This window comes from Molothrus ater, chromosome 13 (genome assembly GCF_012460135.2).
Source record: "Molothrus ater isolate BHLD 08-10-18 breed brown headed cowbird chromosome 13, BPBGC_Mater_1.1, whole genome shotgun sequence".
Lineage (NCBI taxonomy): Eukaryota > Metazoa > Chordata > Aves > Passeriformes > Icteridae > Molothrus > Molothrus ater.
The window spans coordinates 18,486,496-18,512,298 of NC_050490.2; the positions used below are offsets into that span (position 1 = coordinate 18,486,496).

General features: G+C 42.8%; 1 protein-coding gene across 7 annotated transcripts in view; it reads right to left on the reverse strand.

Moving 5' to 3' along the window:
- The window catches only part of MEGF11 (multiple EGF like domains 11), a 253,952-nt gene that overhangs the window by 171,380 nt on the left and 56,769 nt on the right, over positions 1-25,803 (reverse strand). For all 7 annotated transcript variants that reach the window (XM_036389486.2, XM_036389485.2, XM_036389488.2 and 4 more), the window contains exons 2-5: positions 24,702-24,814; positions 20,494-20,617; positions 18,391-18,492; positions 16,805-16,905 (exon numbers count right to left, since the gene is read on the reverse strand). In XM_036389486.2, coding sequence (XP_036245379.1) covers positions 16,805-16,905; positions 18,391-18,492; positions 20,494-20,609 — 319 coding nt within the window. In that variant the 5' untranslated portion in view covers positions 20,610-20,617; positions 24,702-24,814. The remainder of the gene's footprint in view (positions 1-16,804; positions 16,906-18,390; positions 18,493-20,493; positions 20,618-24,701; positions 24,815-25,803) is intronic.

The following is a 25,803-nucleotide window of genomic DNA, read 5'->3' on the forward strand; positions in this document are numbered from 1 at the left end:
ATTCCAATATGATAAATGGTTTGTCTGTGTCTCCTCTCCACAAAGGTGTGAAGTGTCCAGAATGTTGCAATGAGGAGAAGGGCTCAGTGGAGCAGACTGCAGAATATTTCCACTGCAGAGTTCCTTCAGCTAAGGGGCACCACAGGGAGTTCATCCCAGACAAAAGCAGGGATGGAGAATTGCTCTGTCTTCCTTGATGCTGCATTCCTCTGTATGGACCCAAATCATGATGTTGCAGGGTTTAACTTTCTTGTTTCACCCTCTGTGACACCCTGCTCCTCACATCATCCACCCACTGACTGCTGCCACCCACTGAGCTCCACAGAGGTTGAGGTGCATTTAGGGAAGAGTCTCATCCTAGGGGAACAAGTATGGAGTGATTAACTTGAAAAATTTTCCTTGTCCAAAAATACAACCTGTACATTTATTTCACAAAAGACAGAGTCACAAACAAGCTAATTTGTGCTTGCACTGGAGTGTGGTAACATTTGTGGTGGTCCTTAGGACCTGTGGGAGTTCACAGCTACCGACCCAGCAACTTCCATCTGCCATTGTCCCACTTTGCCATGCCAGACAAACAAAATCCCTCCAAAACAAAGAGCAGGGTAATTACAAAGTGTGAAGGACCCAGAACAGGAATCAGAAATCACTCCTTGGGCTGTGCTCGCTGACGGCAGCGCGGGCTGCAGGAGAGCCGTGCCGGAGCATTCCGTACACGCCGGAGTTTCCTGGGCTCTGTGGGACTCCTGCCCAGGATCATAGAGCAGCCAGGAGGTGACAGAGAGCATAAATAACTGGAGATACATTATGATAATGGAAAACATTGCTACATGGAGATATGGATGCTGCTATGAGACACAATGAGAAATTCGGGCACTCGCCTGGAACTGCACAGAATGAACTGGTTTATTTGGACTGCACACGTGGCACAAGGTCATTGCCTCAAAAGATCTTCTTTTCTCTGTCTTACCTCTGCCAGGTTTTCTTCACTATACACTGATCTTGCCCAAACTGACCAATTTCATTTCTTTTCTGTGATGGTAAATGGTAAACCTGCATTTTTTCTTTTATGTTGCTGGTATTTTAACTTCAGATTATTTAACCAGTTCACCCCATTCTTGATAGTTGTTGGACTAAACAAAGCAGAAACTTAATGGAAAAAGTGATGTTTTCCTTAAATATTTAATACCTGTCCCTAAAATAAAAAATGGCCTGTAGCCATTTTAGCCCATTCCTCCATTCCCTCGTGCCACTTTTAGGGAAAAGAGTGATTTTGTTAGGTGAAATAGCTGTTATCCTATGTCTAGTGGTTTCAGATAATGCAGAGAGGTCAAAGTAGATGAAAAAAGATGAAAAAGATTCTTGCTCCTTATCCATTAGGAATCTGTTCACTCAGGGCCTCTCTGGTGCTTCCATCTTAATGTACTGGCCTGGGTCCAGCTTGTGCTGAGTCTACAGTATCAGCTTCATTAGATCAGCCTGTAGTCAGCTTTTGGCTGTGCTCAGGAAAGGGAGCTTGGATAGCACAAGAAAGATGACTACAGCTAATGCATCCAGGTAGGTTTTCCTCATTCTTAGATTATTGCTTATTTGTGGAATGGATGATTTCCTCCCTAAATCACTGACTTTCCATCAGGAATCAAGCTGATTTGATGGTTTCCTGGATAATTGCTTCAATGAAGTGGGATAATAGCTCTTTGCATTGCTTAATGTCTATTTCTGTGGTCATCACTCAGGATACATTCATTAATTTATCACCTTGGAAAGCACTTTCATGCAAGGTTTAACAACTTCCAAAGATGAAGAGATTTCAAAGCCTGCTCAGGCTTTGAGGAATTTATTGTTTCAGTGCATAGCAACCCTTCTTTTTCATCTTCCCATGAAAGTACCAGTGAAAAACACAAACCCAAAGAGATCAATGTGAGCAAAGGAAAGATGAGACTGATGCAGAGCAGATAATATCAGTGGGTCACAAGATCAGCTCCTTTTCCTGTAGGTGCAATTCCAGCACTTCTTTTGCAGGTTTGGAATGAGACACTCTGCATCAATGCTATCAGAACAGAATCAATGGTCTTTTTGTTGTCAGGGACATGGGGATCTCTGGCCATTGCCTCAGTGAGGTATTGATCTGTTCCGGGTTGTGTTATCCTCAGTCCTGACTCCCGGCCAAAGCTCAGGGATTAGGCCAGACATGACTTGTGGATGTCTGAAGTAAAAGAACTGTGGAGATCCATTTTGAGGATTTTGTCTTTTCCCAAGAGCAGAATTTGACATGTGTCGGTGTCATCACTGACAACAGATCAGTAAATCCCTGTATCCATTTGCTGAGACATGAAGATTTGTTAATAAGCATAAACTCCGTGGCAGTTTTTTATCCTTTCTATCAGCAGGTAAATAACAGCCTGGGGTTCTGGTCACTATCAAGGGGAATACAGAGCCTTCCACATTTTTGAGTGTCCCAGGCTTGTGACATGGACTAGTTTAGTGGTCCTGGAATAATTCCATCCAGATCTCAATGTTTCAGACTCCAAGGGCCCTTCAGTAGGAATGCTCACAGTGTACTGTCACTTGAGGAGCTGGCACTGATGAGAACCTCCTTCAGTCCATGTTGCAATCTGTTGCTTTAGGCCTTACTCTAGGGAGTGAACAGGGAAGTAAACTGTGCCAGGGCAAGGGCAGGGTAGGGAATAGACTGCCACTTGTTCTGTGTGCCCTGAGACTGGTGGGGCACAGTTTGGAATCCCAGTCTGGTTGGTTCTGAGGAGCAGCTGAGCTGGAGCAGCACATCCCTGAGACAGCAATGGCATCGCATCACTGACCATAAAACAGTGACAGTGACAGAGAAGTTTAGAGCCTGCAAAAGGAGAGGTCGGGGGAATCACACATTTAACAGAGTCTTTGTGGCATTTTGATGCCCCATTGGTTTCATCTGCTCTGATGGAGAGAGGGAATGGGAGATAGCACTCACCATTTAGTGCTGTCTGAGCAAGAGCTGCAGAGCAGCCTTCTCGTAGCAGCAAATGTCAGAGAGCATGACTGGGGTCAGGAAGCTGAACTCTGTTGTACCTTTGGCTGTGTTAATAAAAAAGTGCAGGAGTTGAAGGCTCAAAAAGGGGTGGTGGAAAGGCACTAAGAGACTCTGAGTGCTCAAGTGCATCTGCCCTGCAAAGTGGACAGGTTACAGGGCTGGGCAGGAGCAGCAAAGGCAGGAGGGGGTTCAGTGTACTAAGGAGGCACATCCTGCAAGAAAGACAGCGCCTGATGCAAACAGCTCCTGACTAACTCACACCTCAGACCAAGGTCAGACACATCCACACAGGGACTCCTGCTCAGCCCCAGGGCTCCTGAGCAATCAGGGGCACCAGAGCCTGGGCCTGACCTTGGGGCAAAGAGAGAAATTCCTCCTTCTGGTGAAATCCTGACCCAGAAGTGCCAAATCCCTTACCACTTTGTTGGGGGTTAGGATTTTTCCTTTTGTTCCTTTCTTTCATGGAATTGTGTCCCATCTGTTGCTAAGAGACAATAACGACCAATATTTAAGACAGATTAAAGAAATGGCCAAAGTAGGAGAAGGGTGCAGCTGGTGCTCTCTTACCTGTGGGGTTTTCTCTTCCATCTGATTGGGGGGGAGACAGGCTGCGGCCATTGTGGGGAGAATTCACCACCACTGTGGGGCTCCATCTCCTGCTGTCTGCTCCTACAGGGGCTCCTACAGGGAGCGAAGTTCAGCTTGTGGGAGCAGCTGTTGCACTGGAACCTTATTAACACCCTACCTCACTAAAAAAAGGACCCTCACCATCTCGGGTCCCTCAGGGGAAACTCCTTTCCGCCTCCAGAGGAGCCTCTCCCGGCCGTGTTCAGCGGCTCGGCTGCTGCTGCCCAGCCCCACCATTTCTCTGCCACTGCTCCGGGTTTTTCAGGTTTTACACTCCCTGCCAGACACCCTGCAGTTCCTGCTACAGCTGCAGAGTTTCTGATACATTTCCTCTGCTGCTCTGGGGTCTGCTCACCCCTGCCCTCCCAGCGCTTTGCTGCTGCAGCCCATTTCCCCGTGCGCCTCGCCCGCCATTGCTGCGTGAGGGGGAAACGCGGCCGAGCCCGCGCCACAGCGCCCCCTGCTGGCTCGGCGGCACCGCCCTGCCCGGGCGGGAGCCAGCAGCGCCGCCTGTGGCTGTGCCCGGAACTGCAGCACAGGGCAAGCGCCCGCGGCCGGGAGCGGCTGGGCTGGGTTTGGGCTCTCTTGCTGTTGTTTGTTCGCCCTTGTTTGTCACACGCACCAGTAAAAAACTCATTCCTTTGCCCATCTCTTTGCCTGAAAGCCAGGTGATTTCAAAGTTATAATAATTTGGAGGGAAAGAGGTCATGCTCTCTGTTCCAAGGGAGGTTCCCGCCTTGCTTGGCAGACGCCGGTCTTTCAAACCAAGACAGTTTTAAGGCTCAGTCTTTCTCATTGCCTTCACAGAAAGTGAATTGGAGTCCAGAGAGAACTCATCAGGGAGCAGCTAAATATTGATGATTGTTGATCCTTTGGGGCCTGCAACCAATTTTATGCATTTTCTGTCATTGCTTCAAGTGGAAATAATCATTGTATTCTGCCATGTTGGGAGGAAAGAGTTACACTGAGATCAATTCTGCTGATCAATGTTCTAATACAATATTATTCTGTGGGACAATTTCAGCATTTAACTTTTTCTGGTAAATGATTTCCCATTGCCTCACACAGGGTTCAAAACAATCATTAGCACTAGTTCAAACTGTTAATGAGGTTAAGGGAGATCCTGAATCAGCAGAGCAGAATCTGTGACCCTGGAAAGCTTTTCCCCTCCTGTGCCCTCTGTCTGCTCCTTCCATTTTGGTAAATTGACCAACTCTTCCCCGCAATTTGTAGGAAATACATTTTCACTTGTTAATTTTCCACTGGAACTTGATTCATCCAACCAACAAACTTAATTTTTCTGCAAATTGTCCTCTGTGTGGCACCTTCAGAAAGAGCAGCACTATCTTTTTCTAAGCAATGCAGAAATATTATCATTTACTCTTGGCATGGTCCTTCATTCTCTCTGTACACAGCCTAGGAGACCTTGGTCCAGCAAAACCAAATGCAATCCAAAGAGGCTTTGCCTGCAGAAAGCTCCAGGTTTTTTGAGGACAGAAGTGCCAAAGCCAGTAAAAGCTTTCCCCAATAATTCCATTCTTAACTTCAGGGGATTTCTTTGTTGTTGCCTGAGGAAATTAAATTCTTGACAGGTTGGGAATAGAGGAGAAGCTTGTACATAAGATCCCTGGTCCTTCTGGCAGCTTTCCTACCAATCTCTGGAGGAGCAGCCAAACCTCCCAGAAGAAGAGAAAGCAAAACTTGGCCTATTAAACCACCTGTGAGGGCAGGTGGCACCAAACCAGACCCAGCACAGAGGCAGGAATGCCCGTTCTCCACTGCTGGGTAACTTTGCCTGCAGTCTGAGCTCTCCTGGGAGTTGTGCTGGAATGGAAAATAGCTGCCAGGTGTGAAGCACAGAGCTGCAAATTCGCTAAAAATGGTAAATCACAAACATTTCCATCACAGAAAGACTGTAGGAACTTGCAGTGCCCTGCAGGTGAGGAAGGTGAGAAGTAAATGACAGATGGACAGGTGAAAGGTGTGGAAGAACTGGGTGAAACTCAACTGCTGGGGGATATTTCCAGCCTCAGGTAGAAACTCCACCCGTACAGTCCCACTGCTTTGCTTCATGCCACGGCCACCCCTGCCTTCCTCCTGTGTCTGTAGCAGTCCAAGAGACCAGGAATTTACAGGTTCCAGCACTGGCTGAGGAGCTGTTTGATTTAAACAGTGAGACAGGAAACACATGGGAAAATGTCAAAGAAAATGAGCCATTATCAGAAAAGCCCTCACACATTTATAATTGGAAACATTTCTATCTGGAAATCACCTCAAAATCACAGCACTTGCATATTTTGCTATAGGTTACCCACTCAGGGCATTGAGTGAATTTCTTTGTGTACAAATTCCATCAGCCTGTGATATATTTATTTTTAAATCTGGTAGCCTTGCTACATGTCCGTAGTTCTCTGATTACTGACTTGCCCTGAATTGTGGGTCTCATGCCAAGAAAATTCTATTTTCTGACAGCAAATGACACAGCTCCACTGCTGATTGATTTCCATAGGTACAGAGTGTGTGCTGTGCGTGTTAGAGTGAGGACTGAGGCATCAAAAATGTTGTTCCTAAAAGATCAAAAGTAGATCGATGACGACATCTGGACTGCATGACACTTCTGGCTGTCTTTGCTAGGCAATGCAACACTTAATAAAACCAAATTACACAGATGTTCCTAGAAAACTTTCAGTCCTGCAGCTAATTGAATAAACTATCGATGTTTCAAACAAAGTCTTTCTTCATTCTTATTCCAAAATTTTTCAAGTGAATCTAACAACAATCCTTTCTTTGTTTCTCACCAAAACAGGATGAATATGGACAAATTTCTAAAGGCAAACCTGTCCTTGAGGCCAGGCATGGGCCCCAGAGGGCCAACACATTTCAGATTTCATTTCAAACCAAGGCCCACAATGCAAGTGAAGGTGACCCTGCTGAAATCAAGGACAGACTGTGCTCTGTTTGAAGATCATGTATAAGCTACACTAACGTTCCTGGGGATGGAATATTTAAATGCAGAATCCTTTCACTTTTCTCACATTTCAAAAGGAATCACAGCAGTGTGTTTCACAGCAGCTTTCTGAAAAGAACTGCAAAAAAGACAACACAGGAAACTTTTTTTGTAATGATGGGGGCTGATCCTCACCTCACGCCACTCGTTTAAACTTCCTGTCACCTACTCCAGATTGCAGAAGTTCAGCTGATTTAGGATCAAGCCCAAATTCTGGATGTTGAATGTCCAGAGAAACTTTCTATTAATGACACACAGTAAATGCACTTTCCAATTCCTGGGATTCACACTGTGGCCGGGAGATAGAAGATGGGAGCTGGAAACAAAAGCTTTTCCCTACATTATCAGAAAGTACTGAAGAGGGCTACTGTTTATAACAAGTTAAATATGGCACAGCATTGGCAGTATTTGATAAAAAGATAATTTTAGATGCTTTTAGTAATGCTTTTAAAAGGAATTCTATTTAAGCTGGACATTTGTCAAAACATGACACCTGTGCCTGCAGGTGTGGTGACATCAGATCCAAGATCTGCATCAGAGAGCTGCTTCTGCAGAGCTCTTGTGCACTGCACTGCTGTACCTGAAAAGGTTCCATTTCTTCACCAGTCTCCTTAAATGTGTTTCATACACATTATTTTATTTCTAATCAGAAAAAAGATTTCTTTACTTGACTCAATTTACATCTTTGCATCATAAGCAAGGCTATCTTCTAGTTTCACACATGGATTTCTGGACATCACAGTAATAAAAGTAAATCATAGCATTCAGAAAGGAAAAATCTTGATAAAAAGAAAGAAAGGTTTGAGGTTAGATATATTGATTAAATAGCTCCTTTTGACTTACAGCATCAGAGAAAGTGAGGCTTCCAAAAGTGAATACCTATGTTAGAAATATTGAGGTTAAGATAAACTATTCAAAAACATTTTGTGATCAAATCTGCAATGGACTGAAGTTGCATGAAAAAATCTCCCCTGGGAGCTTTAAAACTTCTCTATGAAAATGGAAAGTAAGTGCAGCACCCCACAATGTGAAGGGGAATGCTGTAATCCTGACACAGAGAGGAAAAGGGAATGTCTGAAGACTCAGTTCCAAGTACATCAGCTTCTAAGGGATGGCTCCATGGCTGCTTAGAAGAGCTCTGTCCCTGATTAGCTTGGTGACACCTGATTAATCCCCTCCCCTGAACTAAGAGTGTTAACAGATGCTTTTACAGCCAACATCATCTTCTTTCCCTTAGAACAATTAGGGAACCAGAAATGAAAACTGATTTTCCAACTGACTCTATTGCAAACATAAAATTTCCATAGTGTGCCCTCTGGGCACCTTCAGTTCACTCCTATTACCCATTGTGCCCTCCCACACTCTTTTGTTTCCCTTGTCCCATGAAGAATTTCCCTTCACTGTCAGCAACTTCAACTGCCAGAGGGCAGGGCTGGATGGGATATTGGGAAGGAATTGCTCCCTGTGAGGGTGGGCAGGCCCTGGCACAGGTGCCCAGAGAAGCTGGGGCTGCCCCTGGATCCCTGGAAGTGTCCAAAACCAGGCTGGATGGGGCTTGGAGCAGCCTGGGACAGTGGAAGGTGTCCCTGCCCATGGCAGGGGTGGGATGGAATGGGATTTAAGGTCCCTTCCAACCCAAAGCATTCCAGGATTCCATGACCTCACTCTGCAGATCATTTATTACTGTGGCATGTTAACACCACTCAGAAATGGTGCACAGTCACAACTCTCACCCAAGGTGATGGAAATTGGAACACTCACCCTATTTGATATCCCAGCTCCTGCTGCAAAGTTGTAGGTTCAATAGGAAGAAAGTACTTCTTTTCCAAAGTCTCAGAGTGATTTTCTGCACAATTTGGCAACTTAATATTTTTATATTTTGGTGTAAATGATTTATGCTCCAGAGCTGTAAGTATTTTATATTTTAACATAAGTGATTGCTTTCTACAAAGTTTTGAGAGTTCTTCCATAACAGAGCACTGTCAGTTTGCTTTAAGCTCCAGAGTAACTGACTTTTTTTTATAGTCTCCATCAGAAATGGATGTAGTTGCAGAAAATCCATGGAATAATATATCTTTATCCTACTATGAAAGGTGGAATATGTGCCACAAAACCCAAAGTTAATTGAGAACAAAGGCAATGACAACTTCTTTGAATTCCCATCCAGCAAACCCATTCCCGGGAATCCCCTGGCATTTGAGAAACCAGCATCAATAATCACAAGTAGACTAACAGAATCATAGAATCACAGAAGCTCAGAGCTGAAAAGGACCACAAGGATCATTGAATTCCAGCTCCTGGCCCTGCACAGGATCACACCATGTGCCTGGAATGATATTTCTTGTGTCAGGCTCACGTGGTATTCCCTGTGTGAATGCCATTGGTATTGTTCAGAGGCACTGCTAAAAGGATGGAATAATTACAGACAGGCGTTCCAAAAGTTCACATAAAAGAAATGCACATTAAGCACAGGAAGATGCTGAAAGCACTGTATACTCTGGGCCAAATTCCATCTGCCAAATGCTTCCACCACTCATTCCTGTGCTGGAGGAGATGGGGAGTAGCTGAGCTGTAAGTAAGTGCACCCAGGTAGCCAAATGCCTCCTCCTGCTTGGCCAGGTTGCTGTATTTATGGCATCCATGGCTGTTGCTATAAAAGGCTGTGAGAGCAGAGGGAGGCAGGAGCAGGGCCCACAACACCTCAGCCAGCCCAGACAACTGCCAGCACCAGCTCGTCCTTCCCAATCTCTGAACAGAGACAAAACCACTTGAAAAGAGTGGCTCACTCCAGCTTCCAAAGTGCTCCCCTGCCACTACTGAAACCAAGAGGTGGGAAGACAAAGAAAAACCAGAAGGAGATTTCCTGAGGATCATACTGATGAGTGTTTTATTATCTGCAGCATGGCTGGCTCTACTGGGCTGGCTGGGATGGGGTTAAGTCCTCTCAGCTTGGATCATGCTGTGGTTTAGGTTGGTGACCAAGCCAACACTGACCATGCTGACACTTCAGCAGCTGCTGAACTGTGCTGGCACAGCACCAAGGCTTCTCTGCTCCTCAGGATCATTCACATTTGCTTTATCTCAATCCACAGGTTTTCTTTCTTTGGTTCTTCTTTCCTCTTCTCCCATCCCATCTGACAAAGGGGATGGGAGTGGCTGAAGGGATCAGTGAGGAGGGAGGCACTGGGTTAACCCACATCCCTGTGTCATCATGTGTTATCACATGTTATCATATGTTATCACATGTTACTCTGTGCTATCATATATTATTCACATGTTCTCATATGCTACCATGTGTTATCATTCCATTGTAGCACTTCAGCCATCCTTGCAGTGCCAGTGATCAGTTTTATTTCTATTTTCAGTCTATAAGATGCTAGAAAGGAGGAAGGGGCCACTGGTACTGACACCTGGCAGGAGGTTGCAGTTGCTCGTTTTTTAGGCAAGAAGGAATCTGCCTGGTAATGCCCCACATGTGACTGGTGGCTTCCCAGACATGCAGAGTTTGTGTAGGAGCTGCTCAGGGAAGGTCACAGCCAGAGGAACACAGAAAGGAAGCAGAAAGAGATGCTACCTCAGATTTTGTATGTACATCAGGAGCTCTTTCTAACGGCCATCTCAATTTAGATAACTTCTTTTCCTCTCTCTATCCTTCCTTCCTTCCTTTTCTCCTGGGCTTTAAAACTTCCCCAGAGTACAAGAGAAATCTGTTAATGGGAGAAGGATGTAAAGGAGTCATCAAGAAAACAACTTGTGGGCTGGAACAAGCTGACCTTCAAGGTCCTTTCCAAACCATTCTATGATTCCAATTTCAATTTTAAACCTGTTCCATTTCACACATTTGTCTTCTTTCTGACCCTATTGATTTCCATGAGTTAACCTGGCTCAGCACATGCCTGGACTACTCATGAACTGCAAACTGCTTTGGAGGGGAAAATCTTCCAGGATTTTGTGTCTTCCTAATTCCATAAACAGCAAATGCTCTGTATGCCCACACCCTCATTCATCCCAGGGATGCACAGGACCCTGTTTTTGTTCTGTGCAAGCATCCCCAGCAGCACAGGAGGGTTGGCTCACAAAGGCATTGTGGAAGAGCCCTGGTGCCTCCAGGCCATGCAGGATCAGTGCACACTGCCATGACCCACTGTGAGGCGCATCCCAGCAGGAGCAGGATTTGAAAGGGCATCCAGACACATCCTGGTGGAATTGTGCTGATTTAGAGCAGCTGGGAACCAGCCTGACTTTGCTAAAAGAGGGCAAATTAATGGACTAAACTTTGCATGGCTCTTTCTTGGAACTCAACAATGAATCACACCTATGGTTTTGTGCTTTTTTCTGATCCTGCTGAAGCTCCCAGCCATCCAGGCCATTAGCATGAGCACCATGAGGAGCTCTGCATCCAGTGCTTCCTTCTGTGTCTGCAGTCCCAGTGTGCTTTTATACTGATCCAACAGAGACTGCCTAAAGCAGCCAGAAAAGCTTTTTCTGCTACACTAACAACAGTCTAAATCTTTTTCCAACCATAATGTCTGCATAATTTTTTCTCTGATATTTATTAAGCCCCTTGAGACATTATACAGCTTCAGCATTCCCCCCTTTTTAACTTTATGCTATTTTCATTCCTTATATGAGCATTTTGTTTCTCCTCCTTCTCCTGCACTGCTTCCAGAAGTCCTTTCCTTATTTCATTACTGCTCCCCACCAGCATCTTTGCAAATCCTTCAGCATCCAGAGGCTGGGAGCGAACACAAAATGATGGATGGGAGATGAGCACTGACCTTTCCACCTTCCCATCCAGGGTGTCTCTCCAGTGTCTTCAGGCTCAACAGCCACCCACTGGCTTCACCTGTGTCACCAGCTGAACTGACCTGCTTCTAGGGCTGCTGTCCCTCTGCCCTCACACTCCTGTGTCCAAAGAGGTTCTGAATAAGCAAGCAAAGGCCCATTTCCTCTCAGATGTCCCCTTTAGATGGGAACAAGGGATTCAAATCATTTTCCCTATGTTCTTCACTGGCAGAAGATGTATGCAGTCATCTCCAATGCATATAAAAGGAAAAATTTCAAAGTGTCTCCCACTGTCATTTCAATTCTATAATTAATAACTATATGCAGAAAGGCCTTCCACACCATTTTCTCTCTGTCACACATCCCAAATCAGACAGAGAAAAAGAATGTCCCCTGATAGGAAGTATCTATGTCCTGCTATAGCATTTCCCCTAATTTAGGTTGCATTATTGATGTACAGGACTCTGTACTTGAATAATGTAACAGTAAGGCTCTCACAGAAAGCACCAGCACTGGCTTTAATGTGTGTCTATAAAGATAAGAAAAATGTATTTTAAAAGTCCAGCAGCTTTCAAACAATATATTTTCAAGTTACAGGAATACTCACCACAAGGAATTTGAAATTGAGGTGAGAAGGGGGGGAAACATTTCTTCTAAAATGCTAATGAGCTACTGCCTTATAAAGTGAAAAAAAATCAACAAATCTGACATATGAACAAACATTATGAATATTCAGGAAGGTTAAGCCGCTGATTCAACATTTTCTAGGAGTGGACAACTTTTGCACTGATCACACCAGCCATTCTTTTTCTTCTCATCATGAGCACACTGCACTGTGGTGTCGGTGTGCTGCTGGAACATATGTGTGGAATTGCAGGGATTGTAATTCATCCAGATGGCAGGAAGCTCTGGAATTGTTACTCCTATGCTACAGATGTTTAACAATCCAACCATATGGCTCCAATAAGGCAGCCTTGTCAAAGAGTACAAAAACTGCACTAGACACAGAGCCCTGTAAATGGGAATGCAGTCCTGAGGTGGGAATGTTCCTATGGCTGCACTATAAATGCACACATCCCACTAGGAAGCTGGCACGGCTATTGCAATTACAGAATTTATGAAACATTATTTAAACCCCTGAAAACAATCAGGCCTCATATTTGCATAATTTCCCCAAGTCAGCTATTAAAAGAACATTCCTCATTTGTTTTTGAAATTCATTAAAGGCATCAAACAAAGGTGAGTTAAAAAGCTGGGTAAATAAATACATGTTAATACAATAATGTCCCCAGCCTCTGGCCTGAGGGAAATACCACTGTGGGTAAAAACTGAGATTCAAGCAGCGAGACCAACAGTTTCTTTAGAAAAGGATTTGTCAGAGTCAGGGAGCCCTGCTGATGCTTGTGACAATTGTAATGTGGAAAGCTGGATGTTGAGAAACAATCTGAGATCAATAATATCTTGACCAAGAAAGGAAAGCACCATGAAATGGTCCATCTATAACTCTACTGAATTTTGGCAGGTTTGAAAGACAGATAAATGGCAGCAAATCAGATTGTTAAATCACTAATCCTGTCATTATTACATCCTGTCACATTGCATAGATTTAGACATTAGAAAAAGAGTGTAAGGTAGGAGAGTGAAGAAAACACTTAAAAGCTCAACTCGGTCTGTGAAGAAAAGGTGAATTCCCAAATTTTGTTTCATGGTTGGTGCTTTTCTGCCCAAAAGTCAGCTGGCAGTAGCTGTGGCTCAGAGTCCCATCTGCCTTCCCTCTGATGTCAGGTCTCTGACCCTTTGTTCCCCACAAGAAGTGTCTCCTCTGTACAAATCTGTTGTGCAAGAATAAGATTAAAATGGACAGACTGAACAAAGCGTTGGTCTCTCAGACAAAAATGCATCCATTTAGCACACAGGGCATCTTTCCACCTGACATATTCTTAAAGGGAACTATTCAATTACCATCTCCTCACAGGCTAAAGAGCACAAAAGAGCCATGTAATATTCTTTTTCTCTTTTTTTTTTTTGAGCAGCAAAGTATTCAGAGCTGCTTTATCTACCACAGATACTAATCTAGGCAATATAATTTTAAAACATCCTTACAAAAACCTTGAAGGGCAGTTGAACCCTGTGGTTGTTTAAAAAAAGATTTTCTGCAGTTTATGCATTTGCTCTGCCAAAAGCTTACCTTAGCATACAAAGTACAGTAAATCATAGCTGCTCTGATTTACTGCCCAGACTGTGCTGTTTGTTTTCAGGGACAGCTCAGGGAAAAGCTCTGTCAAGTGTAAGAACATTCAGAGAAGGGGAATCGTTTTGCAAAGCTCCCACAATGGTAACAACATTTCTAAGATATCAGTGGAGGGGAAAAAAATGCAGATGTGCATTTGCAGCATTTTTCAGGGGGAATTTTTTGAATACCACTGCAACCCCAAAATATTTCAGGCCTTTTGGAGGCACAAAGATAATTTCATACCCTAAAACTGTTTAGACTAAGTATTAATGGACGGGCCAGTTGTATAATTTACCAGGCAATCAGTTAAATTATTGGACCTTGTGCCTGAATTCCACATTTTATTTGGGTAGCAGCACATACAGATGCCAAAAAGGTAAAGAAGACACCAGAGAAGTGGCAGAGCAAGAAGCTCTGGATCAACGTGATTATTTAGAACTGAGGGTAGATTTTATTAGACTTAATCTATTTAGTAAGCCCCAACAGGAGGACAAAGATAAAGCCATATATCTGACATCCTTTTGAAAGTTAGTAAATGAAAAGGGAGAAGATCAAAACAGTAGCTGAAAGCCTTCACTTCTGTTTTAAAATCCAAGAAACAGTCATTAATAGAGATTTAAACTCAGCCCTCTCTAGTCTAAACATGTCACTGTTAATTACAAAGCCATTTAACTTTTGCAAGAAATAAAGACTGCTATTAATGAAAGAAGAACCAATTAGCCTTTAATCTACACACTGTTTTTTAATCAAACTTTCTTTTGATCATCAGACTCACTGCAGGATGTATCCCTCCTCCCCATGTTGTAGTGGCTTCCATGATTGCTAATGGAGTGGATTTTAAAGGGCTGGCTGAGCAGAGAGAGCCCTCTCTGCAGGGCTGGAGCTTCCCTCCCTTCCTGCCAGGGACAGCTCAGGAAAAGCTCAGAATTTGGTGTCCTGGCCACTCTTGGAGCAGCTGCCTTTAGAGGAGCAGCACTGAATGTGTCTGCAGGAACGTGGGACAGGAGTACTGGACAACCTCGTTAGGAAACAGCAAAAAAAATACCAGTGTAAAGAGAAGCAAGAAATGGGATGGAAAAAGGCAAAAGCAGAGAAGTGCCTCCAGGAATGAAAATGGAATTTACTGCTGACTGCAAAGGATGATGAATGAGAGAATTTGCTTGTTGGCACAGGAACATATTGTGGAAAAACAAAACAAAAGAAATGGGATCAGGGCTTGATGTGTTACAAACCAAAGGGGTGACATGAAAAGGATCCCATTAGCAAAATACTGGGCCTCCAAACTGTTGCTTGAGGGCTCAGAGAATTTCAAGGAGGTTTTCTGTTTGGTTCTGGGTGTTTTTTGCTGTGTGGCTATTTGTGGTAGCAAAATAATAAGTCCAAGCATCTGGAATCCATCATGATGGAGAAGTTCTTCCCTGACATCATTTCCCCCTTGGCTGCTTTTGCTGCTCCGATCTCCGGGAAGGACAGAGAGCAGATGTCCCTGAGCACACACCAGGCTGATAATGAAATACAAGAACCTGACTCCTGCACATGTAAACAGCAGAGAGAGTGTAACTATTATCTGCTCTGTGTCAAACACGGGGCTCTTGGTCTGACCAGATACCTGCTGCCTGCTCTGCATTAGCAAAATTTCAGTGTATGCTGTTCTTTCTCCACCACAGAAAGATAAAATTTGCCTGGCAGCAGCAAAACACTAAGTATTAATACTAACAAAAAAAACACCTCAAAACAAATGTTAATATCTTCAAAGAATCAGAAAGTCTGGAGAGATTTATTGTTGCGACAGTACAGTAATTAAAAAAAAATTAAAAATAAAAAATCAATAGATTGCAGGGAAAAAGTGATAATAAATATGCTGTGTGACAGACAGGATTCTGAGTCATGAAATTCAAGACTGTAATAAAAGTGTGTGGAACAACTGCTGACATGGTATTGACACCTGAGATGTCAATAGGTAGGTGCATACTTACCACAGGAAGGATTCCAGCAAAGACAATAGGTTGCAATAAATGTTTTTCAGGACTTGACTAAGGGCATTTTGCACTTCAAAAGATCAACTTATTACACTTTCTGTAAAATAATTCTAATGCCTTATCTCAAAGGGCTGGTGATTTTTCACAGCCCAAACCCCTTGAATGTAACTGTTTGGAAGAAAGGTCACTGAAAATGAGATCAGGGTCCATTCATGGTTTTCAGCTGCTCATGCATTACAATATGAATTACAGGAACTCAAATAAAAACATCAACAGAGCTAAAAAGAAATAGCTATAAAGCACAGTGCCAAAATATTTGAAATTAGCTAGATAATTGTATCATTTTCACATTTATTCCATGGCATTATAAACCTGTTAATAAAATTTGGATTCTGATGCTGACCAAAACCTCTTTGTGTTTTTCTGGTGTCATACTCTCACAACAGAGGACTTAGACAAGAGGTCCCATCTCCACTCTCCTTTTGAGCACATGCAGAACACTCAGAAAGCTGCAATACTGAAAACATGTGACACTAATGTACAGGGTATTTTTAATTAACAAAGCTCTTAAGCATGCTGAAAGATCCATTTTGATTTTTGTCCCCCCTCATATTGACCTAAAACACTCCAGAGCTCTGTATTTATTTATACAGCACAGCTGGGAGAAAGTTCTTCTGACATTTGAGAAGCTTTAAAAAGTTAAATTGTTGATGGGAACCATTGTGGAAAAAAAAAAAAGAGATTTTAACTCATTTAACTCTTGAAGTAAGAACTTCCAAAGGTAAGAGGCAGAACCTTTACACTGCTGCTTAAATTATGTGGTAGTTTATTCCTGAGTGCTCTCAGTTCCCCTAATTCCTTAACATTGGTGAATACTTGCATTAATTACTCCCCAAAGTAAGCTCTGATTCAAGAAGGCACTAAGGGACTTCATTAACTCCCTCCCCAATGGCTTCAGCCAAGTTCTCCCTCTGTGCTTGAGATGCACATATCCAAACCACCCCGAAATATTCCGTCCCCGCAATTCTGCCTGCGATCAGCGCCAGCCGAAAGCCCTGAAAATCAACCCTAATGCAACAAAAGTTGAATTGATCCCCAGCTGCTGCAAAGCCCCAGGGAGAGGTGCCAGGGCCCTGTGTACATACGTATGCAGTAGTCCCCACTCTCGTAGTAGCCGGGGCAGCACTGCGAGCGCCGCCGGTACATGGTGCGCAGCCCCCTGCGATAGGCGGTCTTGTAGCTGATCCTGCAGCACGAGACACAAACCACGGGACACTATTGAAAATCAATGCCTCCTGCTGCAATGATATTTGTGTTAAATTATAGTAAGGCTAGCATTCAATAATTATTTTTAAATGCATGAAAGCTTTTTGATAATAAACGGCACAATAAGGGAGGAATCGATACTTGTTCTGAAGCTTGAAATACGACTCGTGTTATGAGCTCCGTGCTTGTGACAGCCACTGGAGCTCTTCCTGGGGCAGCTGCTGTCTTAAAACATTTTCCCAGTCCTGCTGCAAGGGCAAGGAGTTTCTTCAAGAATAAATGATTTATTTTTGCACATCAGCAAGGTCAGATCTCATCAGTGGAAGGAACAGAGTCTTCTGCAGAGACCACTGTGTCAGCTGCTACACAAAACCTTACCACAGTGGCAACTGCTCTCAATACACAGCTTGAGAAGTTAACCCCAGGTGAATTGTTCCTGCTTGCAAACCCTCCCAAGGCACTCCTACCTTGCAAAGTGTCATTACAGTCCCACCACAATACTGTGGTCCACAGAAATTAAAAGGTGTTTAGCATTCTGAAGCATTCCTATATTTATTCATAGCATTAGCAAGGATACCACCATAGAAAGGTAATATTTAACTGCATATTTAACAGCAAACACTTCAAAACAGCTTTGCTAGTTTATGGAAATTACCTCAATTGAACAGAATCTATTGTCCCTCATGCTGGATAAACTGATCGAATTTACTCTGCTGCATTCCAATCTATACAATATTCCAGAAAGCTCTGCAGCTCTGTTCACTTCCAAACACTGGAACACAGCAGCCAAAAAGCCAAGTGCCACAGTCCCACTGGGATGGTGCTGAACAGCCAACTTGCAACTGAATTCATGAGAGATGAAATAAAAAAAGGCTTCTAAAACCCCCTTGAAAGATTGTGAATATTAGTGGATATTTGTTAGGATACTTTGGAAGCAGAATGAATAGAACAGAAATATCCTGCAGCCTGGGAAAAATTAACTCTTTGGTACAAGTATTCATTCAGTCCTAGAAACAGATGGGTCTCATCTTCTTTTTACCTGATTTTCAGTGCAGATTTGGGTGCACTAATTCTAACACAGATCCATTTCTAATTACCACTCAAATTCCTCATTATTTACAATTTAGGAGGCGCATGGACTTCCTTTGACAAACCTGGACATGCACCAGTCACTTGGAAAAGAGAGTTGGTCATGTCTGGTTAGGGAATAGACACTTCCAATCCCATGGCAAGGCAGTGGAATGATACATTCTCCTGGATGGCCCCATGGGGGACTGACTGTCACTTATCTCATTCAAACTTCAGGCAAAAATCTCTGTATTTCTACTCAATGCCCTAGAATTCCAAACACACATCTTTGTGTACACATCTACATTGGAGCACCACAAACATTTGGATAAACAAGGGGTGTGTGAGGAGATGAGAAGGCAGCAGGAAGCTCAGGTTTCTGAGGATGAGCTCTTACCTGTGCCTGGTGCACTTGAACCAGTTGAGGATGTCTGTGCATCGTGTGTAGTAGATCTGGTCAAAGGGGTGAGCGTAGGATTCCTGCACGGTCACGGCGTAGCTGAGGGTGGACAGGGAAAGAGGTGAGAGGCTGTGAAAAGCTGCAGTTCCCTGTATCTGTGGCTTGTGGAACTCCAGTATGAAACATATTTACATCAAGAATCTTAGAAATGTGGGTATCAGCAAAGAGCAGAAAAGGGCTTCCTTCTGTTAGACCTCTTCCTGAAGTTTGGAAATGTTTGGCGTCGTGATATAGGCATAGAGATATCTCTGTGAGAATAAACCATTCTCTTTTAGGAAAAAAACAAATGTTACTAAAATTCATGGAAATTTAGAAGGCGAAAAGTGCATGGATATGGGCAAAACCTGGGCAATTTGGTGAGAAATCACAGAGCTCCAACAATAGCAAGAACTGAGCAATCCATCCAAAACCACCATTTAGCTATGCAACAGGTTCTATGTTCATTATTGTTTGGGCCTCTGATGTGATCCAAGAACCCAAATCTCATGCTGGGGTCAGTGGCAGCAGAGCAGTGCCCCACAGCAGGTGTGTGCACTGCTCAAGGACTCCTCTGTCAGGTGCTGACCTGGACACAGGGCCCACTTTATCAGACCTACAACATCTTTGGAGAACAATACACAAAACACCCTAGGCAGGTCAAGACCCAGGAATGAGATCCTCTAGGTCACTCATTATATGCATTGTCTTAATTCTGCAGCTGATTTCCCTCTCATCAGCAGGACTGCAGATGTGATTAAGCCCTGGGAGATTGCACCCACAAGGCAATACCAAGATATTTGCTTGGAGGGGTTGAGTGGCCTGAAATCGAAGATTGGGCTGTTCCTGCCCTGCTTGTTGTGTCCCCTCTGACAAGCCAAGGTTTCCCTGGATGCTGCTTTGCCCTCTTTGCTGGCTTTGACAATAATGTTTTTACTTCTGCTAATGCCAAAATATAAAATATTTACATTGCTCATTATTAATGTAAGACAGTAACACTTGCAAATCTCAATTATTATTTTACGATCCCGTTTATTATCCAGCAATAGCCCTAACAATCTTTTCCCTTTGATTTATTAACATCTAACTAACAAAGTCATCTTGGTCAGTACAACCAATCAATTTTGGTATTTAATTTTTGTTTCTCCTTGATTGGGTCTCTAGGTTGCTGACTTTCTTCAGACAAAATCAATATTTTATTCCTGTGCTCTGAATGCACTTCCAGCACGCAGACAGCAAAATCCTTTTCCTGCACAGTTTTTGCTTTGCAGTTGCATTATCTACAATGAGTTAATTCTCTAATTAAGGCCTCAAAACATAGTCATTAAAGATGATTCTATTTTTACCTTTGTTAAGGGGTGTATTTTGCTGAAGTGTACAGCAATTCAGATTTGTGTGGAATTGAACCAGAGAGCAGGACTGGAAATGTAGCAAGTTCAACTGAGAAGTACAGGACCTTTAGCCTCTGCAAACAGCCCCTGTTGAGCGTGAACCCCATCAAAGGCTGTGGGTTTCTCTGTGCTCACAGGAACTGGCCTGCTCAGATCCACTTTTAGGACCAGGACACTGGAACAAGAGAGAGAACAAGAAATTCCAGAGCCTTTCATGTTCAGTGCTTTCATTTGCTCTCTGATGCCGAAATGAATTTGGCAGGAAGAGCCCTGAAGTTCAGGCCAGACAAAAACAGCCAGGATGTTGCAGCAGGAAGAGCTTCAAACTTTCTTGCTGGACAACAAGCAGAAAAAAGCAGGACAGAACAAGGCCAGCATTTCTGTGGCTCTCTCCATGATGGATGCAAACACTTCAGTGCACTCCTGTTGCTCAGACTCTGGAGGAACTTCCCAAACGGCACAGGGGGATGTGGGCAATAGCTGCAGCCTTAGGACCAATTCCTTGGGATGATCCAAACCCTCCAAGGCACTCCAAAGCACATTTTCTCTAAAGCAAATCTCTTTTTGAAGATGTGGTGGTATTTACCAAATTATGGCTCTCAGCTTGCCTTCTAAATGTAAAAATATGAAATGGATGATTAAAAAAAATAAAAGTAGGCAGGTTACACATTACCTTTCCCAGTGACTACAAACATTTGGATCATCTGGATTTAGGGACAGAGTAGTTTTGAGCAGGAAAGTCAGAATAAGCCCTCTTAGAATCCACTGGAACAGCACAGGTGCCACCATTGTTGTACCTAGAGAAAGAGAAGAAAGTAGAGCCATTAGAGACAATTTTGAAGAAAATATCCTTCTAGGCCTTTTCCTCCTTACTTTTGTGCAAATCCAAATACTGTGGAGCTATTCAGAAACTGAAATACTTGAAAAAGCAATCAACTAAACAGTAAAATGCTTTAAAAGTTCAAATCCATTCTAAAAGGAACTTATACATTTAAACCTAATAAAAGCAATGAATTTGATGATTAAGCCACCCAAGATATTGATAGCCCAAATGATTCTTCCAAAGAACATTTCTGATACTGATTATTTTTATGACAGGCTGTCTGTACTGACAAATAAATCACTGAGGTATTAAAGCAATCTATTCTTCCATCAACCTACAGGCAAGTGGGAGAATACCCAAATGCCCCCTTTGATTTATTTAAATGGGGTTTACAGGTGTCAATATGGTCTGGATGTGAGACTCGTGCTTATTGCATGATGGAAGGAAAATCAATGCACTCCTCAAGCCCTGGATGGGGAACCACTGAGAATTACAGAGGTCAGTGCATTGGGGCACATTACACAGAATACTGAACATGAAATAAAAATATTTGCATTGAAGCTGGAAAGAGGTTGTACAAAATTCACTGGGTGTGGTCTCTTCATCACCTTCCTGTTCATCTGTTAAATGTACTGACTTACATCTGCTTGGGGCTTTGAAACCAAAGTTGTGGTGTTGGCCTAGAAGTCTCCAATGACACCAATCAAAAATTCAAAATAGATAGAAAATAAAATTGCTTTTTTTGTAACAGCATTAGAGGTGTAAATCTGTAAAACATTAAGTCAGGAAAAAGTATTTTTAAATACCCATTTCAGGCTTTTACATGGACACATAATTCACCATTCAAATCAGAAGTCCTAGAAATTATTCCTGGCAACAAGATTGCCCTAAAAATAGATTGAATCTTCATATGATCATCAAAAAAAACACATGGCTCATTGCCTCAGGGTCCAGAACAGCAAAGGGATGTTAAGAGGTTTGCTCTGCAGGGCCCTGATATACAGCCCAGCATAAAGAAGCCATCACAAAGCAGAATGAAGAGCCAGGAAACTGCTCAGAAATTGCCTCCTGACCCAGAGCCTTCTTAGGCAGTTCAAGGACACCCATTGCCTTTAGTGGACTCAAGTCAAAATCCCAAAGGGAGCAATAGCTCATCTTTTAAATTATTCCTAGAGCGCTGCTAAACCCAAAGATAGGTCTTAAGCCATGTAAGTCATATTAATGTTAATTAACATGATTTAATGCTAATGTTCCTCATGAAATGGTTTTAAGTCAAGGAGTGACCATTTTTTACCTGTGGGCTTTTCCAGAGTCCCACAGCAACAATGCAAAAGCTTAGTCTGGAAATCCAGAGGGCTGACAAGGCAAGGATGTATTTATGGAGAAGCCAGTGCCTATCCCTGTCCTGGGCACTGCATGTCCATGGAGGAAAAGCGGCTGCAGGGGCTGAGCTGCCAAAAGCCCCAGTGTTCCAAACAGTCAGAGCTGTGTGAGAGTAAAGCTGAACATTCCCTGAGCACAGCATGGACAATGGATGTGAACAACCCAAGGATGAGGCTGCACAAACTGGCAGCCCTTTAACACAAATCCCTCCTAAAATGCCTTTATTTGTGACACTGAGCAGCACTGCAATAATGCCAAAGCACAGGGATAAGTGAGATTTGGCGCTGTATTTCCCGGCTATAATTTACCTTTACCTTCCTTCTTCATCCTCTGCACCTTTGGTACAGGGCAGGGCTGAGCAAATGGGGCTGAAGGAAAGCTCCTTCTGATGGGCAGGTGTGGGCAAAGCTGCTCCAGGAAATGCAAATCTTCAGAGAGGGCTTAAATCTAAACACAGTTCTGTGCTCAGTTTGTTAACTTCTGGAGAGCATCAACAGCCTGGGTCTGTGCTACATTAATTACAGGCAGAAAGGCAGCCTGACTTGAAATCAGTAATTCATTGCCTGCATTTGCTTTCCATCAGTTATCAGGAACTGAAAGGTAAATAATAATTAATTCAAGCTAGAAATCAAACTTCTTCCCCACTCCAATTTTTTCTCCTTCAGTACCAACTGAAGCCAGTGCCCTTGAGTTCAGGAGAAAGCAAACCTTCAAGAAAGATTTGCTTAGAATACACCAGATGCTAAGAAAGAGGCTCTTAAGATCACTCATTCTTGCTGAAAACTACCCATTCTTTATATTGAATTTTATATATCCTTTATATTAAAGTACTCCCTACAAAATAAAAATAAATGAGAATAGAGCCCTGCTGCCTCACTCTAAAGAGAATGAGGTCTAAAGCAGCCCCATATTTGAATTCTGTAGTTCTCAGAGACCTCAATTTGCTCTTAAGGAAATGATGCCTCAGTTTAGTTTTTAAATCAAACAAATGTCAAAGAATTATTTATAAGCCCTAATAGCACCCAGAATATTTTTTTGCTGTGTATTAGAAAGAGGTTCCAAACTGTTTTCTAAACTTTTATTGCTAATGCTCTGTTATTATCTGTTTGTGAGGGAGCTGCTTTGTGTCATTAATTTCTTAACTTTGTAAGTCAGATTGAAGATCAGAACCATCCAACTCCCCAAATCCAGCAGAACCTCATTCATCTCAAGTGTCTCTTTTTGTAACTCAAATGAAATATTTCACTTTGATCACTGTTAATAGAAATGCCCTCATACCAAAATGGAATGGTTGCTATTAAAGGAGTCAGAATAAAACTCTAAAAATAGGAGCACACATATTAAAAACCAATATCAAAAAAGAATCCAGTAATGACATCTAATGCTGGGCTTTCAGCTTTCACTGCTCACCACAGCACATAGGAAATTCCTGCCTCAAATTCAGTGTTTGGGGCAGATTCTCCAAGGAGGCAGCACCAGCCTTGAGGGGGACAATGCCTGTGCCTTCATTAAAGCTACAGCCAAATTATTGCAACATTTCCAGTGTCTGCCACTCTCCCAGGACAGGCAGCCTGGGGGCTGAACACCCAAATAAATGACACAAAGGTGGTGTGTGCCATCCCCACATGCACTCTGAACTTTTGTCTCTCCAGCCCTGATTTTTCTTTTCAGAAGTGAAAGAAGTCAATTTAGGTAAAATTTGGGAAGAGTCTTTCAATCCAAAGGACAACCAGGTGATTTTTCACAAGTATCTCATTCTGTTAATTATAACAGATGAGGTATCTGCTACTCCTTAGGCCATTTTCTCCTATCTTCCTCCTTTTTGAAAAATTTCACTATTTCACCTACAATATTGATACAAGTCATTGGTTCCATCACAAAAGAAAGGAAACCTCCAAATCCTAGCTACAGAAAATCTAGTAGGTGGCAAATCATGAATTTATTTGTCTGTGGAGTCTCTTTACAAAAAGCCTTCTTTGAGGAAACTGCTGGGGTTTGCAAAGAGACCTCGAGATGCAGATGATCCTTTAAACTTCATGAACATCAGTGTGGAAAAAGCACTACCCCTGAGGGAAGGACCTACCTGCAAAGAAAATAAGATCTCAAAGAACCCTTGCTGGGTGAAATAAATATCCCATACAGCTTTTTCTAGATGTTGAGGACTTGGTTTTGGTAACGTTCTTGTGAAAAAAAAAGACCAGTATGTACTTTAAGTGACTGAGGGGAAAAAAAAAGAAATTACAGGTTCAATTTCTCCTCTGCTTCCATGTCTGACAGGCTAGAAAATCTAACTAAAAATGACCATTGGAGACTTTCCTGTTCAGGGCCTGAAGTGGTGAAACATTTCATTTTGACATCTCTGTCATAAAATATTTCATAGCATGACTTTGACATGAAATTTAAAAAGAATTTCCATTCCATGACAGAGTTCTAAATTGAATGTTTTTCCCTCAATTTGGGATGAAGTGAGCTCTAAACCAAGCCAAAAAACCTCCAATTTTGTGTCTAGCTGTAAGCAGAGGTGTCTTTCACTAGCAAACACCTTTCTTAAAACCTTCTACACTTCTGAAGATCATAAAGTTGAAATGTTTATGCAGTCAGTTAACCTAGGCTGAATTTTCCCCACAAATTTCCAAGTGACTCATTTAGCAAAGAGCCGTGTTACAAAGTCTTACCTTAAAGTGCTAAAAATTCCCAGTGGATCCTGTTTTTACAGATCCCCAGCACATGGAGACACAGGGCACATCAGCGGGAGAGTGGGAGAAAGCTCTTGGGAAGTCTCTTGGCCCTGTGAGCATTCAGGAAAAGCAGAAAACTGGGTCAGAGGAAATGAGTTTGGGGGTGTGGAAACAAATCAAGGCAGAAATGGGACAAAACATTCAAAATAATTAGATAACAGAACATAATTGTGCTATTTCAGACCAATCCCACCAACCTGCTTTCAGGCAAGAGCAGGGAACTCAGAAGAGTGGAAGAACACGGGGATGTAGCACATCCCTCTTACACCCTCCCAGCCTCCAGAAATTTGTTTCCTGTCATTTCCTACCTAAGTTTGTTCCCATATAGACTTTTCCTTCTTTAACTTCCTAACCAGAAAGTCCAGTTTCTTTCAAGAAGTTTGATGTGAGACCTTGCAAAAGCCTTCTGGAAATCTAACTGCACCTTCTTGATGCTCATGTTTACTTTGAAGGGCTTTCACAGGTTAAGAAGGCTTTCCAAAGCCATGTTGATTCTTCAAAAATGTATTACATGCATCAAGATAAATAATTCTGTTCTTAACTCTTGTTTCTACCAAACAGGAAAACGAGGTGTGCCAAAATGAAAATGGATCCTAGTATTTGTGTGGGAGCAATTGAGGAAAATGCAAGAGAGTGGTTGAGCCAGGAAACAAAAAGTCGGATTTCACTGGAGAAGCATTAAAGTGACAGAGTGTTTGCTGATTACACTATTTTAGTCTCTAAGTAGTAGCAAGCTTCCAACAAGCTGCCCTTAGTGGCATTCCTTCTTCTCATCCCATCTGAAATTTTCATGATAGTTTAGGCAAGGGATCATTTAAACACACACTTCATTTGGCTCCACATCAGATTTTGTTCGAAACAAGCTGTTATGAAAGCTAAATGAGGCCACGAGCTTCAAAACTGATCAGGGTTTTTTGGATGCCTCCATTTATGATTAATAACTTGAGATACCATGAAAGGACTGGGTAATTTGCAGAGCTCAGGATACCTGCTCAGAAAAGCTTGTTTTAATCTGGGCAGTCAAGAACAAATCCATTCA